This window comes from Acyrthosiphon pisum, chromosome A1 (assembly GCF_005508785.2).
Source record: "Acyrthosiphon pisum isolate AL4f chromosome A1, pea_aphid_22Mar2018_4r6ur, whole genome shotgun sequence".
In the NCBI taxonomy this organism is placed as follows: domain Eukaryota; kingdom Metazoa; phylum Arthropoda; class Insecta; order Hemiptera; family Aphididae; genus Acyrthosiphon; species Acyrthosiphon pisum.
In genome coordinates, this window is record NC_042494.1 from 13,694,698 (window position 1) to 13,713,624 (window position 18,927).

At 28.9% G+C, this 18,927-nt stretch overlaps 2 protein-coding genes across 4 annotated transcripts in view; both read right to left on the reverse strand.

Annotated features, from left to right (window-relative positions):
• Positions 1-14,248, reverse strand: part of LOC100159626 (electron transfer flavoprotein-ubiquinone oxidoreductase, mitochondrial) — a 28,861-nt gene extending 14,613 nt beyond the window's left edge. For all 3 annotated transcript variants that reach the window (XR_511074.2, XR_511075.2, XM_003247039.3), the window contains exons 1-10: positions 13,963-14,248; positions 13,163-13,267; positions 12,950-13,102; positions 12,110-12,268; positions 11,846-12,042; positions 9,581-9,793; positions 6,018-6,193; positions 5,739-5,950; positions 3,267-3,446; positions 2,961-3,182 (exon numbers count right to left, since the gene is read on the reverse strand). Coding sequence is in view for 1 of the 3 variants with exons in the window: in XM_003247039.3 (XP_003247087.1) it covers positions 2,961-3,182; positions 3,267-3,446; positions 5,739-5,950; positions 6,018-6,193; positions 9,581-9,793; positions 11,846-12,042; positions 12,110-12,268; positions 12,950-13,102; positions 13,163-13,267; positions 13,963-13,990 (1,645 nt within the window). In the remaining 2 variants the exon portion in view is untranslated. The remainder of the gene's footprint in view (positions 1-2,960; positions 3,183-3,266; positions 3,447-5,738; positions 5,951-6,017; positions 6,194-9,580; positions 9,794-11,845; positions 12,043-12,109; positions 12,269-12,949; positions 13,103-13,162; positions 13,268-13,962) is intronic.
• LOC115033657 (FLYWCH-type zinc finger-containing protein 1-like) lies at positions 3,531-5,732 on the reverse strand. The gene has a single exon (XM_029486699.1). The coding sequence runs from the start codon at positions 5,499-5,501 to the stop codon at positions 5,010-5,012; it is 492 nt and encodes a 163-aa protein (XP_029342559.1). The 5' UTR covers positions 5,502-5,732; the 3' UTR covers positions 3,531-5,009.
• Positions 14,249-18,927: the final 4,679 nt, after the last annotated feature.

The window sequence follows — 18,927 nt, forward strand, 5'->3', positions numbered from 1 at the left end:
AAAACATATGAGGTTACCTAGATAATAATCTTATCTTTAGATTTTATAAGAGGTGAATTCACTCTAATTTTTAAATTAACGGAGCTACACGTGTTCTGAGCGTAAAATTTGGTATGGTACGCACTTGTAAGACGGAGACAACACATGTGGTTATCACGTCCTCTTAACAATTATTATACTATTCTGTATCCCATTAAACTATTATTTATTATAGTTAGATATAAAACGATTTTTGATATTATTATGACTTTTGGTCTATCTGAAATTGGTAAGACTCTTTTTATTGTCACACTTGTTATTGGTTGCTAAACAAATTTCTTTTTTAAATTACTTGCAGTTCAAGATCTAATGTCTTTCCCAACATGGAATAGGTTTGAAATTTGTGAATATATTTTGTTTTTCCTTTATACCCAGTTCAGTGACAGTATGATTAGTTAGATATAAAATTACAATTATTTTCCAATTAAATAGAACAATATGAATATATCTAACCATATTGATAGCTTAAATACATTCTACACAATATTATAGTTGTAAATTATGTCATGTTTACTAATTACTAGTCAGTGCCGTAACTACCCTTCGTGGCGCCCTTGGCGAATTTTATATTATTTTATTTCATAGGTATAATTTTTATATAAATATAATAATATAACATTCTTATATGTTAATCAAAATAACGCTATATTTTTTAAATAATTGAGTCTTTATCTACAATTTAAGCACAATGTTTCTTATTATATGTAAATACATGTAATGTTAAATAATATAAAATATTAAAATAGATCATTAATATTAAAATTTAATCTTTCTAGCCTTTGTTACTGCAAAATCGTCTAGCTGATTGAATTACTTGTTTCAAGTTCAATTGATAATATTCCCAAATTTGTAAGGCGTTCCTGTCCTAACGTTGAGCATAGATGGTTTTTTATAATTTTTAGTTTACTAAAACTTCATTCACAAGAAGCCACGGTCACTGGAAGAGTAAGAAAAATTCTTAAGGCTATTTCTATGTTAGGGTATATATCTTTTAAAGAATTAGAATGTATCACGTTGATCAGATCCAATGGAAATACTGTATTTAAATCGGAAAACAGCGACAACGCTTGGTGTTTGAAACATAATAGTTCTGAAACTAACTCTGTTCCATCTAAATATTTTGAATATTTTATTGCTAAATCAGATGCATATTTTTTTATTATATCATCTGATTGATGATATAGGAAATGGCCGCTTAAAAATTCAAAATCAGAAGATACTTCTTCCATTTTTTTATACCTCCATTCCATCTGAACAATTACTGAATCCATCACAGCATTAAATTCTCTTTCAACTCTCGTTTGGAATTGATTGAATGACCTTCATCCTCTGCAAGTTCTGATACCATACGTTTCTTTTTTACCTTATGTTTTTTGGGAAAATCTGTTTCCAAATCCAGTTCTATTGCTATATTTTTTGCTACTTCAACATAAGATGCTATACCACTGTTTCGCAAATTTTTAATTGTATTTACTAATTCTTTTATCATTTTATATGCGGTGTCAATTGATGAATTTTTGGAATGTAAAGAGTTATTAATTCTATCAATATTTAAGAGAATATCATTCCATATATGTAGTAAACAAAGAAATTTAAAAGTAATTTTTTTTAGAAGAACACTAGCTTCTGATACGGTATCATTATTACAGCTAGGATCGTTTGAAATATTTTTCCAAACTATATAAATATCTTTCATGTTTTTACAGAGTGCTGAAACCGCACGCTTTTTTGATGACCATCGTGTTTCACAGTGCGCTTTCAATGTCATTTTAATAACGGTTATTAATTTATCCCACCTAGCGACTAGCTGTGGAACCAGAAAAAAACGTGAAAATTCTTTGAACTGTTCCAAAAAATGTTATCATACATGGAGACATTTCTGTTGCATGCAAACCAACTAAATTCAAACTATGTGCCACACAGGGTATAAACCTTGCCTATTCATTTATTTGAATAAGTTTAGATTGAACTCCATTATATTGGCCTGCCATGTTAGTGCCATTATCAAAACCTTGACCTTAGCAATTTTCAATATTTAATCCACCACTTTTTATTTTATTCATTATTTCGGTTGCTAGTCCATGACCAGTTTTTTCGTTTGACACAATGAAATCAATGAAACTTTCTTTAATACAACATTGATCATCAACCATTTCTAAATATCTTATTATCTGACTCATTTGTTCCTTATGGGAAAGATCTGGAGTACAGTCAAATATAATGAAAAAATATTTTGCATCTTTTATTTTTGATATGATTCCATTCCGAACTTTTTTACCCATAAGGTTTATAATTTCGTTTTGAATTTTTGGTGAAAAATAACTTATTGATCTCTTTTTAGATTTCATTGCTGAAATATGTTCTGCTTAAAGTGAATGATAATGACTTATGAGTTCTATAGTATTTAAAAAAAATCCGCAGTTATTTTCTCCTATTATTCCTGACTTTCCTCGAAGTGCTAAATTATTATTATCAGATGATGAACCAGATGGGCGATTGTCAGATGAAGTCGAAATAGCCGTTACAGTTGTAGAAATTCCAGGACTCGGTACATTTTTAAAATTAACTTGATCAGGTGATGAACCAGATGGGCGATTTTCAGATGAAGTTGAAATGGATAACCAGTTTTTTAAATTAATTCTAATTAATTTTTCGTTCGTGCGTCGTGCCCATATGACTATACATTTCATACGTAAAAATACACATTACACATTTTCGCTTAATTTTAATAAAACTTTAAATAATATATAAGAAAAAAATTTTTATAAAAAAACCAATTTTAATTTGACTCAAATGCGCCCCATACTTTATTGCGCTTTTGGCGAGCGCCCATGTCTCCAACCTCTAGTTACGGCACTGTTACTAGTTATAGTAAGATAAATTCTTAAATCTATGTATTGTTAAATTACAAATAGTTTTACCTGCAGGACAAAATCTGCCTTCTGGGCCATCATACAGATTAAGGTTTGTGTTTACAGGAACAGAGTCGTCCAATAATGTTAAATGGGCCGGTTGATCTCCTTCATGGTTTGTGCCAGTTAATGCCACAGAAGATAAAATATCAAAGCTAATTTTTCCATCAGGTTTTGGATACTCGATAACAGAAACTTCAGTCTTTGTTTTCAGTCTCTCATTATCAGGAACTTACATATTGTATTAAAAAAATATATATTAATAACAAACAATCAAGTAAATAAAAAATAATTAAAAAAAAATTATACGCATACCTCCATGGCTTAATGTCCAAGGTTCCTTTCCTTTAACGGCAAGTGTAAATCCAGAATATGCCATACCTCCAAACAGTCCAAGCTTTGTGTGGAAAGATGGTCGAACATTTCTTACTTCTTTCAAATCTGACCATATCCAACTGCCTTTTACTTTTTCTTCATAGTCTTTAGGTTCCAAACCTTTATGATGTAATAAATATATTTATATTTTATATTTTCATACAGGTTATAATGTTATATAGTATATTATTATAAGATAATTTTTTCATGGCTAAAAAATTTATTGAAGTTCCTAAAAACTATTTAATTTTATAGTAATACTTATCTAAGTTCTAGCATATTCATCAGTATTTTAATAGATAATTTCAACACTTATTATTTGAGTAAGTACTTAATAATTTAACAAAACATTATTTTAATACTCCTCAAATATTGCCTTCGAAATAAGTTGGCATTAATTTATGATTTACTAGATTTTTGCTTGTATAAAATATGTTTATAAGAAATCTGTTAGGTATAAAAAAAAAAAAGTAATAAAAAAGTAAAAATAAAAAAGTAATTATTGATTATTGAAACCAGGCTCCAAATAAATTCCTGGGTATGCTTATGAATATTATAATATACAGAAATAAAAATTACGGATATACGTCAATTCACCGTAGCTAAATTCATCGCGCGTCAAATGATTGCGGTCAATTCATCGCATGTCAATTTATCGTGGTCGCACGTCAATTTATCGCCAAATTTTATTATTTAAATAATCACGAAAAATCACAATAAATATTGTTTGTCGTTTACATAATATACATTATTTACAAAATTTACAATTGCAATTGAAAATTATGAACTATTCCTTGTAAATAGTCGTCGATAGATCTATTTTCAAAATCATAGCATATTGTTTTAGACGTTGAGCTTTATCTTGATACTTTTTTTTTGCTGGTGGACATTCTCCAGCTATATATTGTTCGATTTTTATTTTATTTGTGTTTTCCTCTTTTTTCAATGCTAATATAAATTTCCATATACTTGGATGACATTGATTTAAGATCGATGTAAAACAATTGTGCCATCCTTCAACAGCATTATTTGTTCTTGGTAAATCTTCAGAAACCAACGAATAGCAGTTCCAAATCGAAATTTTAAAAGTAGGTGATCGCCTTTTTTGTCGCCAGTCAGTACGTCCTATCCAAGTATTGTCAAAATAATTAAGAATTGGTGATAGTAGTTCGTCATTTTCAATAAAGTATTTGGTGTCCAACAATTTTTCATAAGACTCAATAACCTTATTTTCTGGTACATAAGCTAAGCTTGGTAGTTTACGAATCTGTAGCGCAAAAGTTACGTCATCTATATATTTTTTTTTGGTGGCCTGCGGCTTGAATTTGTCGCCAAATACATTGCGACAAATGAAAGAAACAATCTTTTAGTTTTGCTTCAGGAAATTCAGAAGTTATTGCATTCATTGCACCATTTTCAAAGTCGACTATAATTGTCTTAAGACTTAGATCAGGCTCAATTGTTTTTAGTGCTTGAAACATATGTTTATAGGTGTTTTCTTTTTTATTTGGTAATAAGATGTAAACAGACGGTAACACATTAGAATACTGAACAGCGTGAATTGTATATAATTGATAAAATAATGATGGTGCACTAGAAAATGTGCCATCACAAAACCAGTTGTCGCATTGTGTCATAAGATACAATAAACGTGTTGTTGAAAAAATTAAAATTCGTTCAGTATTAAATATTAATACCACTATCATATTGCAAAAAAAGATTTTCATCTATGATTTTTGTCATTTCATCGGGTATGATAAAATTTAAGTCTGTCGGGTCGTTGGGCAACTGTAATTTTTGCTTATGTACACGTTGAATAGTACGTTTAAGTATATTTATATTAGGTAACTGCCCAGACGATTCAATAGGAATTTGATTAAGTGCTGAACCTATTACCGATTGTGTACTCATATCACTATTATTACTGGCTATATCTTTTAGTTTATTAAGTGTTTTTTTTATCTGAATTTCTGATGAACTTGGAACGTGATTATGGTCAGTGTTTTTTAATATTTTCACTTTGCTTAGGTGAAGTCGTCCGCGACATTTATTTTTATAATACTGATTACATTTCCATATGGATTTCGTGCCATTTTCTTTTTCTTTTAAAAAAATGTGGCCATCGTAGCAAAGCATATCCTTCCCTTTCTCAGTTTTTAGCATTTGAAAAGTCATAATAAAATAATTTTATTATAATAATAAATTAGCGTATTCGATAAATACACGACGGGTAAAATGACGATTTGACAGTTGTCATAAGACTGAGGCTAGCATTAGCAGATATCATTAGAGTTCAAAAATCATAAAAACGATAATACGCGATAAATTGACGTTGCGATAAAATAACCACGGTGAATTGACGCACGATGCATTTAGCCGCGATGAAATGACGTGACACCAAAAATTACTTACCAGCAGTTTCGCTTGTTACAGATGTATTAAAAATGGTATCAAAAGTTGACTCAGCAGCAAGCATGCCAGATTTCATTGCATAATGAGTACCTTTGATTTTTGGTACATTTAAAAATCCAGCAGTACAACCAATTAAAGCACCACCAGGAAAAGAGAGTTTTGGAATAGACTGAAAACCTCCTTCATTAAGAGCTCTAGCACCATACGCAATCCTGTGTAAAATAAAATAATTTTTTTTTTTATTTATTGCTTATATATAAGTAATTATTATGAATATACCTTTTACCATCCTCAAACAAAGGTTGGACATGAGGGTGATGTTTAAATCTCTGAAACTCTCTAAAAGGAGATAAGTATGGATTACTATAATCAAGTCCAACAACAAAGCCAACAGCAACAAGAGGAGTGGATTCGTTCAAATGATAAATAAAGGAGCCACCATAAGTATTTTTGTCCTAAAATCAAAATCAAAATTTTAATTTAAACATTACAAAATATAAATACTGATATTAATGTATTTCATATTTTCATATGAAAAATAGGTAACACAATTCAAACATATGATAATATTAATATTTTATTACCATAAAATAAATAATTGGTAAATACATAATAATACAATTATTTATATTATACAAGCTTATTTTATTAAAACTTTTTTTGAAAAGAATTGAGTTGACTGATGAAAATGTCAAATATTTACGGTTATTTGTTTTTAAATTACAAAATTATTTATTTTCTGTAAGAAAAATGTACTTAGAAACTTGTATTAAATGTGCAGTCTTTTACACACCGACAACAATTTAAACATACATAAATCGAAGAAAAAACAACCTTAAAAAGTCAAAGATTTCTAATATCTAATAGCACAAAAAGAGCTAACATATTTTGAAAATTATATCATGTCTAATAAATGCTAACGTGAATATTTGGTGAAAGTTTCAAGTGTCAACAGATATTTATTTTCGAATCACAAAAATAAACAAAATCAATTTTGTCAAAAACTGGTCTGACATTCAAGTTTTTCCCTAACTTTTGTTTTGTTTTTCACGATTATTTTGACGAGTATTGAAAATTTTTACATTTGATCTCCCTAAAGTACTAACTAGATCCACTTTTCAACCACCCTTGAAGTGGTACATTGAAGCATTTTTCCTACAATAAAACGTGTACAGACATAAAAATTAAACATACATATTATAAAACCAATACACTAAATGTTTGAACACTCTACTTTTGAAACAATTTCTACATATTAAGTTTAAATAAATGGTGAATCGTTCAAAAAACAGTAGGTGTTTCATTAATCCCAAGAATTAAAAATTATAATGGTAGAAAAAACAATTGATACCCATTTTCTGAAGTAGGTATCAATTTAATAGGTATATATTTACTAAATGTCAAGTTGTATAAAATAATTAAATATCAATGTTAATAATGCACAATGATTTCATTTTACTGATTAATATAAATTTATTTGAGTGGTTGAAATGAAACCCTTTTAAAAATGAAATATGTACAAACTCAAAAACTTTAATTCAAACATTCCATAATAAATTTGAAATTCTATAAAGGAAAAACAACTTCACATATTGTATACAAACATACTATCTACCCTCTACAGAGTACTTCTTTTAAATGAGTTGGTTATGATACAAAATATTTATTGATTTTGTAATATTTTCTATTATATCATTTGAAGACATCAAGTGATACATGTTTTATTTGTCTAATGTTTATTTGCAATACTAATACTAAAATATTTATTTTAAAATGAATAATACATTAATCATCTTTTATTCCATAGGCTACTTTTAAAGGACTATAATACTTGACAACTTACTGAAAATGCATAAACATCAATTTCAAAATTGTTTATTAGAAAAAAAGTCATTGATACTATTGCAAAATGGTTACGGATAATACACCTAAATATTTAAAAAACTCTAATAGTGATATTTTTTCCAATAAACATTTTAAAAAGTTATCTAAGGTAGTAGTTATAATAATTATAATTTCACTTCTCATTTACTACTATTGGAAATTTACATGGATCATAGCCGAAAATAAAGATTCAAGAATTAGTATACTTCTTTACATGACGTATGTAACTTTAAATATAATATTGATCATAGTGTGTTTCTTCAATATATTTATGGGACATGATATTTATAAAAGTTTTACTAAAAACATTGCTTACGTCGATTTTCTATCGAAAAACCTAGAATTGAGTTACAAGGACAGTTTAATTACATATATCAATTTCAAGACACTTTTACTCATCGTCTCAACAACAGTCAGTTACATAATACTTTATCATCTAGCATTGCATGAAAATGATTTCCCATCAGTGGATTTTACTGAAATGGTTTGTATACCTATAGTTTGGATACTTGTACTTCAAATAAATGCAAAATTAAATCAATTATCAAAACGATTCAACTATATAAAAAACATACTAGAAGCTTACATGGAAAAATCAAAGAGTGTTTATTGGATTCACTGGTATACAGTCAGACCAAAGGATATAACTGTATTAAACCGTATGCATTTATTCACATACATATCATTTATAGAAGTTTGTTCATATTACAATATTCAACTATTGGTTTTGGTACCAAGAGTCATATTTTTTAATGTATTACCAGTACATTACAATATAGTGACAGCACTCGTGGCCGACGAACGTAATGTATCACACAAATGGTCTCAAATGTTCACTATGTCTGTCATTATTCTAACAATATGGCCAATTATTCATCTAGTAAAATGTACCAGCAATATCTTTGAAAAAGTATGAAATATTACAAATAATATAATATTCACATGACATGCTCACGTTTACTAATTTAGTGACTGCCAAAACAAAATTAGTTTTATGTTGTGTATGTAATATAGCAAAAAGTTATGTTTACCAACATTTAAACTCTCTGGCTCAGTATGATCAAAGGAACCTACAATACATTTTATAAAGAAGAATTCCTGTGGATTGGCAGGATGGTTTTTTAATATTATCATTTCAAGATAAACATATTTTAATTTACCTTAATTTTTCTTGTATTTATTAACCATTACTAACTAGTAACTACAAACAACAAAAATATTAATAACCTTCCAGTCAATTTGTAGGATTTACCTATTCTTGTATAATTTAAATAAAATATATAATAGGTCTCTTCATCAAAAATTAAACCAGATTCGTAATCGTGGAAGTATGGAATACTTTTCTTGCTATATTACATAGATAGATAGACAGAAAGAGAAAAAAAATGTTGGTGTAGAAGCCTTTTAATTATATCATAAATATCTATGTATAAATTAAATCAAATTGACATCAATGTATGTGAATGTCAACTCATAAAAACAATATTATTATGAAAAGCAATAATTCATTTAATTGTTCGCACTTATAGGGAGCACAAATAACGCAGATAATTCACAAATTGTTGGATATTGGACAAAAGCAAGATATCGAAGATGAAGTATTACAACAATATCGAATTTAATTTGATGTACTTCAATTAATAGCTTATAACAACTTATTACATTTTCAGCTGTATTTATTTTCTGAACAAATATTAAAAAGACGACTAGAATTTTCAGTAAAAGGATTTTTTATAATTAAACCTTCACTTGTTGCTTCAGTATGTATGTTTTATTTAAAGTATAATTATTATTTAATGTATTACTTGAGTATAAAATATTCAGAGTTTTATAACATTTTAGATGATGGAGTTGATTATTACATATGTAATAATTCTCTTGCAATTTCAAGATTCATTAAAATCCATCTCTCCAGCTCAATTTTTAGTTAAGCGAAGACCAGGCTGAAAACAACTTACTAATGGCCAGCCAACAGTATGTTCTACTTTTCCAGGACTGTGATGTTCAGGTTTTACTTCCCATATTTCCTTAAGACCAAGGCCATATGATTGTGGTTCACAATTTTCACGTAGATTGAATTTTTTAAATAATTGTTTGGTAAGATGACCATGACAACCTTCAGCAAATATGGTAATTTTGGCATGCAATTCCATACCGCGTTCAAAACTATCCTATAAATGAAATAGTATTTTAAATTTAATTATATTTTAAGGAGATTGCAAATGGATAGTTTTTAAGGAATTAAAATGCATGCAATTTTTGTAAATGTTTGCGTTGTAAGTGAATATTAGTGTGTGTGACTGTAGACTAGTGTAGAGTAGAAGAAATAGAGGAGCACTTTCGCACACACAAGTCACCGCCTCGGCTTTGCACTCGTGAACAGTAAACAGTTTATGCTAATTTGTATGTACTTTTTGTCAATTCTACTAATGGACCTGATAACGTGATAAGACTTCTGAAAAATGATTGGAATTCATTAATATGTATCCTTAAGATCAATCAGTCCACATTTTAAGATATTTAATTTAAATCTCAAATTTTCAACATTTAAAAATGAAACAAATTATAAATATTTAAATAAAATGTATAGAAGTTTAGGAACGACATTTTAAAAAGTAGCCTGATCGCATTATCAGATCCATCGATTTGATTGACAAAAGATTATTTCAACATTTTGGTTGAAATAATGGCTATCTCCCAATATGCGGTCTACCACAAAAATATGCGGTCTACCAAAATGGACGTGGTCTACCGTAATAATATTAAAGTAATAAAGTACAATATAAGTATAATTTAAAGTATAAAAAAAATTTAATTTATTTAGGATCCTCAAAATTATCCACAAAGCATAATTTCATATCTCTAAGGAAAGCATCAAAAATATTATCTGTTTTATTTAATCCTCGCCACCAATACTCGGCTAAGTACCTATCTAAGAGGTCTTCATTAGTACCACACATTTTTTTAACGATTTTGAGTCTAAGAGGCCTCCAAAGACTTTCAATTCTTTGTGTATTGGCACCAGTTTCCGGGTCCACAAAATTATTTGAATGATTAACTGTTTCATGTACCCTTTTCAGATAAACCTTTATATCCAAGCCACGAATCAGAATGAACTGTTGTACCAGGTAATACCTTAAAATTAAACCCAAATTGTTAGATAGACAGTTATGTAAACAGTACACATTATTTCATAGGTACCTCATTTTTAAATTATTCGATGTAATGTTTCTTTGTCTCTTTTTTCAACAACAAAGAATCTTACATCAGTTAAACCATTTTCCAAAACACAACATAATCCGACTACCCACGGTCCACCAATTCTCCGACCATAATTGCGATTGGTGTCTTCTTCATCTTCTTGTATAGGTATAACTGCAGCTTTTAAATCGGCAAGTCGAAAGTGCCCTTTATTATTTTTCCGTGCGCCTCACAACAAACATTCGTCGATTTGAACGATCTGACCAGGACCCCCAAAAGGTTGCCTTTTGTTAAATAGACGTACAGGAATGTCTCTACAGAGATACATCCAGTCACAAATAGTATTTTCGGATCTCCCCGTAAATTTTATCAGTTGAACTAGTTGATTATCCGTAACCCAGGAGTACACTATCTCCATAATTTCACTGAGACTCAATCCACTATTCCATCGACCATTTGCATCCACATAAGTAAAAAATGAATTATTATTACGTACCGATTGGGTAGTTTGGCAACCTTTTTTTTTACAACGGAAAACTTCTCTTATTTTTCCTCGGTCATTTATTTGGTACTGTTTTACTTCACTGCCACATTTGTGACATTTTTTTGCACAAGGTAGTAAACCATGATCTTGCAGGTATTTGACAGTAGATTCTTCGGTTAAAAAATTTTTATAAAATTCTTTAACTAGCATTTTAAAAACTATTTTTCAACTCAAAATTTAAAAAAAGTTGTATTACTACAAACGACACTAAACCTACTAACCCAGTAACCTGTATTGTTACCTATATGATAAAATATATATCGTTATGAAAAATTAAGATAAAACATATAAATTGGTAGATAATAAATATAAATGATGTGGGATTCCCAGCTATATAGGTAGAACACTGATAGACCGCATACTATACTCATATTTATAGTTACGGTTACGGAGGTAGACCGTTTATTGGGAGATAGCCGAAATAATTGACCATTTGCAATCTCCTTAAGCTATAGTTAATTAATAGATATTTAAATACTTTAGGTGATCCATCTTTGGCAATGCCAACATCACCAGTTGCAACTCCTTTCACTGAACCATCATCATGATAGAGGACTTCCGCGGCTGGATATCCTGCATATACTTCAACACCTAAGGATTCGGCTTGTTCACCAAGCCATTTTACTAAATGGCCCAATCTCACAATATAATTTCCATGGTTATCCATTGGCATACCTATTGTATACATATTTAATTAATTTAAATCAGCACTAATAAATATTACAAATCAAACATTTATTACCTGGTAAAATAGGTATAGGTATACGACTACTTTTAGTGAGATAACCAAACTTATCATCTTTCACTGGGGTAGTTAATGGTGCACCCAAATCTTTCCAATTGGGAAATAGTTCATTCAAGGCGATTGGATCAACAACAGCACCAGATAGAATATGATTACCTGAAATAAATATAAAAAAATCTTGTAGACAATACATTTATTTATTTAAATTATTTTGTAATTTGTATATTATTATTTACCTAATATTTTTAATATTTATATTAGTGTATTTTGTACTAATAAGTGTTATTATGACGTATTATTAAATTATATTTATATATTAATTTAATCATTTGTAGGTACATTTATTGATTTGCATTGTATATTATTGTTTAATATTTATACTTTTAATTTAATGTCCAGGAGGAATTTTCCCATGCGGGGGTGAAACAGCATGGGGGAAACGTCCTAGATTTGTTTCAAGCAATCAAATGTTTGCAAGTCTAAATTGCTATTAACTAACTAGTAACTACTTTATTCTTGTTTTGAACAATGAAAAACACTAAAATAATTCTCCAATTATGAGGATTGGAAGCAGCGATCTACTGTTTCTATCAATTATAATTAATAGAAGTACCTATACAGCATAGGAATTAATATGGGTCTATACAGTATAAAATACTTTTTTTTTCATTAATTTTTTATACAAATTATCTTTTAATTTAGCTAATAAAAATACTTTTATTATTATTTAAGGTTAATAATGAACATTTAAAAGTTGGTAAACCCAAGACTTTAATAAATACATATTTAATTTTGTTTTCAATAGATAAAATTAAATGTATAATGATAAAGTCTTACCAACTTCTGAAGCTTTTTCCACCACACAAACTCTTAGCTCCTTGTTATTTTCAGTTGCTAACTTTTTTAACTTTATTGCAGCTGATAAACCAGCTGGTCCACCGCCAACAATTACAACGTCAGCCACATCCTCATAACGTTCCATTGATATATCTATATAATACAACATAAAGTATGATTATAAATAAATTAAACTAAAAACAAAGCGAATACCTTTCCATCTTTGGTCATTTTCTCGTGGACACACAGTATAATGTGTTGTAATCTTTGGTGAAGTAGCTGAATATAAACGGAAGCATGATGTTCCCACTTTACGAACTAAAAATTATTTTATTCAAAAACATTATAGGTAGTTAATATGTTACTATTTAAAATATTTCAATGACATAAAATGAATCAACAATTAATTATTCATCAAAATGTAAAATCTCAAATAATTATCATCCTTAACAAAATGTACCTATCTATAAGCATATTATCCAAGTACCTACTTTTGATAAACATATTATTAACAATTTTTTTACCTGTTTACGTTATGTAATAAATATATTACCTTCGAAGGTAATAAACTTTACTTATATCCTTCGGCTAATTAACAATTTAAAATTTATTTTAGTCTTTAAAATATACATATACCTATGTTGATTTTATTATTGTCAAGTACAGTATACATTATAATATACAATATCATAACTGTAAAATACACAGCTATAGTATTCAAGAGTACAAAAGTTATACTTATACATAAATAAAATGATTTTATAAATATCATTTATATACCAAACTGTACAAACTTTAAATAAATTATTAACTGTTTATTAATAAATAATTATTTATTAATTACAAATAATTATATACTGAACTAAAAAAGCCAAGTATAAAAACTTTTCTTTAAATTATAATTTTTAATATTTTGTAATAAGTAATGAAATCAATCCGAAATTTTTTAATTTTTTTTAAAATTGACCTTGCACAGTTCTTTTAAATACAACAAGTAGGTACTAAGTACTTACATAATAAATTTGATGTTGTGGCCATCATTTTGAGTTTTTGGTCTTTATGATTTTTAAAAACATACAGAAATCACTGTGATGAATTCAACAACGATTAAACTTAAAATTTTACTGATGTATGGACTGAACTTTGGTTACTTCCGTATTCGATTTTGTGAGACTATCGAGTATCGCTGTAGAGTTTGGTTCGATTATAAAAACGATAGACATTGCCCATTGGCCTCGTTTTTAAATGGTATTTAATCACATAACAATAATTTTATAATCAAGGCTTGTTTACATGGAGTTATCACCGAATAGTGGTGTAATCACGGTTATTGTTCTGTGATGATAATAATATTATATCTGCAGTTTCAATATGTAATAACAGCTGACTATAAAAAAAACATACCATACGTGTTTACAGGGCCACGATCCACGGTCTTAGAAGATCTTCTACACTGACTACACAGTGACTGTCCCACAGACTTCTATACTACTAAATAGAAATCTATGTATCTACTGTCCAGTACTCCAGTGTGGGTGTGTGGCAGTGTCCAGAACTCAGGTCCGGGTCTCATAAGGGGTATGAATAGTATTGAAAAATTTTTGTATTTCCAATAATATATGGTTTATTGAGCGGTTTGACTGTTTGAGAGTAAATATAAAGCAACTGCTTAATACTTAAAACTAAGTAGGTTGCGAGTGGGTCACCGTAAAATGGATGGTATTAAATTTGAATTCAATGATATAATATCATTGTATAAAAAAAACGATTCTGAGCGGAGACGGTATGCCAGTCTAGGGAACTTTGTTACTTTACCGGACACCCTTTTTTTTGCAATTTTTTTTTTTAGACTTATGTAGTTAACTATACTAAGAACGATGGTGAAGTCAGAATTTGGCGGTCGGATTTAGTTTCGAAGTTATGGCTTAATGAAGTTCGCTGTTTTACGATTTTTGCGCATTCGCGCGTCACTAGTTTACTGCACCTATTACGAATAAAAATTCTTTTTTGAAACCTATGTACTTAAACGAATTAAGAACGACGGCACAATCAAAATTAGATTAGCCAGACTTCGTTTTGAAATGATATGGCAAGGCAGTTTCGAATTCTGAGTTTTTACGCATACGCTCAACGTTCTAGAAGACTCCCTACGCCTGCCGGCTCCTGCTTTTATTAAATATTCAAGTTTTTTTAACCAACAAATAAAATTTTATTGATATTTATAGGAAAAAAAACTAAAAAAATTAGTAACTGAAAATGTCCGTAAAGAGCTCAAAATAAGACAAAATATTTGGAAAATGTTATGGTGTATAGAAAGTGCTAATATAAACATTCAGTCAAAATTTCATGTACCTACGGTCATATGTTTAAGAGTTAAACCAAAATCAATTTTCTCGAAAACAGATTTTGCGTAAAAATTACCGTTTTTCCTTAATTTTTCTTTTGTTTTTCGCGGCGCTTTTGAAAACTACTGGGAAACTTTTGACCCCCCAAGTACCAACTAGATTCACTTTCCTATCAGAAAAGATACTGTTGAAGAAAATCGAAGCACTTTTACTGTCCTAAAAGGTGATGACAGACACAAAAAAAAAAAAAAATAAAAAAACACACATCATTGTAAAATCAATACATTTTCGTTTACATCGTTCCACTCAGAATCTAAAAGCATCTAAGCGGTCATCGGGTCATTAGATACTAAAGCACGTGGAAGATTTTTGATAATATACAATTTGCTAATCACTCGTTCACAATTAACCTGAGACCTAAGTCACCGATAAGGTTAGTACATATTCAACGGTGGCATATAAATTAGAATACGTAGGCATATATAAATTGAGTGAATGAAGTAAACTAAAATCACAAATCAGACAATTTTCTCGGGCATGTACAGCTTGTACGTAAGTATGACGAATCCACGGATATAATATAATGCAACTTTTTATATCAAAGAGTTCCGTGTTAACTGTTAAGGAACAATTTGTTCATTGAAATTTGATATGACAACAAAACAAAATAATTTAGAATTTTAATTATAACGATCAAATAATATTATGTATTATTAAAATTATTATTTTCGTTTATTAATTTAATTATTGATTAAAATGGTGAATAGATATCAGAAGTACAAGCATATTTTTGTAAAAGCATATTGTATTTTATGAATCATTAAATAAAAATGTGATAGAGTTAACATAAAGATATACAGTAAAATATAAATGCATCAAATTTACAATAGGTACCGACTATAATACCAACTAGATTTGTAAAATTCCAAGTCAATCATTTTCTCCGAATACGGCTGATTACGAAATAAATAATTATGATTTAATATAATTATTTTAAAATTTAAATGAATCGGATATATTTTAGATTTTAAATTCTGAGCGGATCGATAACTGTATTAATTTTACAATGAGTGTTCTTTAATTTTGTAATTTTTTTTAATTATTTTTTCTTGTGGTCTGTGTAAACGATAAGTAAGTATACGCAATAAAGATTCAATTTTCATATATATAATATTCTAATAGGGGACGAGGTGGCCGAGCGGTCAACGCGTCGGCTGCGGTGCTCGCAGTCACGGGTTCGATCCCCGGTCACTGGGTGGCATTTTTCTCCGGGCAAGTCACGGTGTCCGGAGAACAAGTGCCGCCATCCCCCACTCCGGGGCATGGCAGATACCTACGGGTGCCCCATTCAAAAATTCTGCCAAAATACACCCACGTGTAACACACCCCTACCGACAAAAACCTACTGTTCCACCCCTCCTCCCAATGGACTAAGTTGCCGCGGGATAATTAATAAAAAAAAAAAAAAAAAAATATTCTATTATTGTGTTTATTTTTTAGGCACTATATATAGGCACTCAGTATGTAATCATGTGTTTATTTTTAGTTTAGTTGTAGGTATTTAGTAAATAACAATAAGTACCTATACGAAATTGTGTTTTCGGGTAACAATTTATTGTTTGTATAATGTATTAGTACCTACACCATAACAGAGAACTAAAATTTTGTAAAATTTTAATCTGGTAGGTGTAGTGTATAACTGATGTACAAATGTATTTTTGGTTTTTTAAGGCTGCTGTATGATCAATTTATGAGAATCCTTGCATTAAATTGTTCGGATTTTTTATATGAATAATTATTTTATAGAAGATATTTACATATATCTATATAAATCGATCAGAAACTATTTACACTGAATGTTGATAGAAAAAGTTATTAAAATATCTATTATTTGAATTTATTTGTAAATAATAATTAAGACTTAAATATTAGCAGTAATTTTGTTCCTTCACAAAATGTTTTTTAATTATTCTTAATTAAATTTAGATTTAGTAATCAAGTGATCGCTGAATTTATTAGTAATATTTCCGGTTACATTAATTGGATTATAAATTAGAATAAACTACATTTTCCAGCTTTTACTACAACATTATTTTATGTTTTTAATTTTTAAAATTCTGTCTGCACCGTGTGCCGGTGATTTTACACGTAATTTAATAAAATCGATACTAGTATACACAATATATAATTTATTGCAAAACGTTAAATACCTATATTTAGCCATCTAGGATATAAACTACACTAAAAAAACTGTAGGCATGCAAATAAAATTTATGAGGTACCTATATAATGTATTTATGTATATAAAATAATATAAAGATTTATAACGTTATATCGTTTTAAATACTTCGCGCAAACTTAAGGTGATATCCCTCGTATAGTACCGTACCTAAAATAAAAACCTTTAGAACAGAATGTGATCGAATGATTCACACAGCAACTATACACTGCTTTCACATTAAGGTAATACCAAAATGCTGATATGACATTATTAATTATTATTATGACTTTTATCAAAACCAATAAATATCATCTACACATTTCAGACAGTCTGGCAATTAGGCAGGTATAATATTATAGTCATATGGAATACAAATTATATTTATTGTATTTGACATCAGTACGGGGTTAATAGATTTAATCATATTATAGGCGTATGCGATAGATGTTGTATTCCAGTACACAAAGTGAACGACCAGATTGTGAAATATTTTCGAATTTCACGAAGTGTAAAATATTCGTTTCCATTTCATGATATGGTCACCTTTTCATGAAAAGTTCGATTGCACGAAGTGTTTACGGCATTTACATTCCAATACATCCTCTCGCCAGTGCCCATAGACACAGTGTTTGAGAAGTTATATTTTTATGGTATCTAATTAAATTACAATATGAATTATTATAAGTTACTTATGTAGGTACTTGTCCAAAACTTGACTACCGGAATTTAACACTTTGATGGACAGATAAAAGCTTTTATTCTTAAATCTTAATTGAAAAACTGCAGATCACTTCGCAATAGCCAATAATAATAAGCTTTAAAATACCAGTAAAGTGTACCAAGTTTAAAAACAATATTTAATTCTGGTGATCAATGTTTGAACAATTTATACAAAATAATCAATTTGAGTAAAATAAATGATAAAAAAAAATTAAAGGAGAACGTTGGAGCCCACAAGCAAACGCATCTTGAAGTAAAAAAAAGGTGGGTAAGTGGATTTCGCTCTGCTGTACAGTAGGTTACAAGTGGGTCACTGTATAATGGATGGTATTAAATTTGAATTCAATGATATAATATCATTGTATAAGAAAAACGATTCTGAGCGGAGACGGTATGTTAGTCTAGGTATAAGACATAATATTATATTAGGTACCTATAATAAATTCCAAATTAATCATATCATAATATTTATTAGGTACTTATAACGCGTTATACATCAACAAAAAACCGTGGTACTATCATAGATATATAATAGTATACTTTAGAAGTTTCAAGTACCCACGAATAATATTATACAATCACAACAAAATAACTAAAATAGTTATCCTAGGTTTTTAATATGTAATTTCGTCCAAATTTGTACTTAAAATGACTATAAAAATAAACTGCGTAAATGTATTTTTTAGATTTTT

Bases quoted from the DNA above. Each gene is read 5' to 3' on its own strand.
- LOC115033657 (XM_029486699.1), bottom strand. From the start codon at position 5,501: ATGACTTTTCAAATGCTAAAAACTGAGAAAGGGAAGGATATGCTTTGC.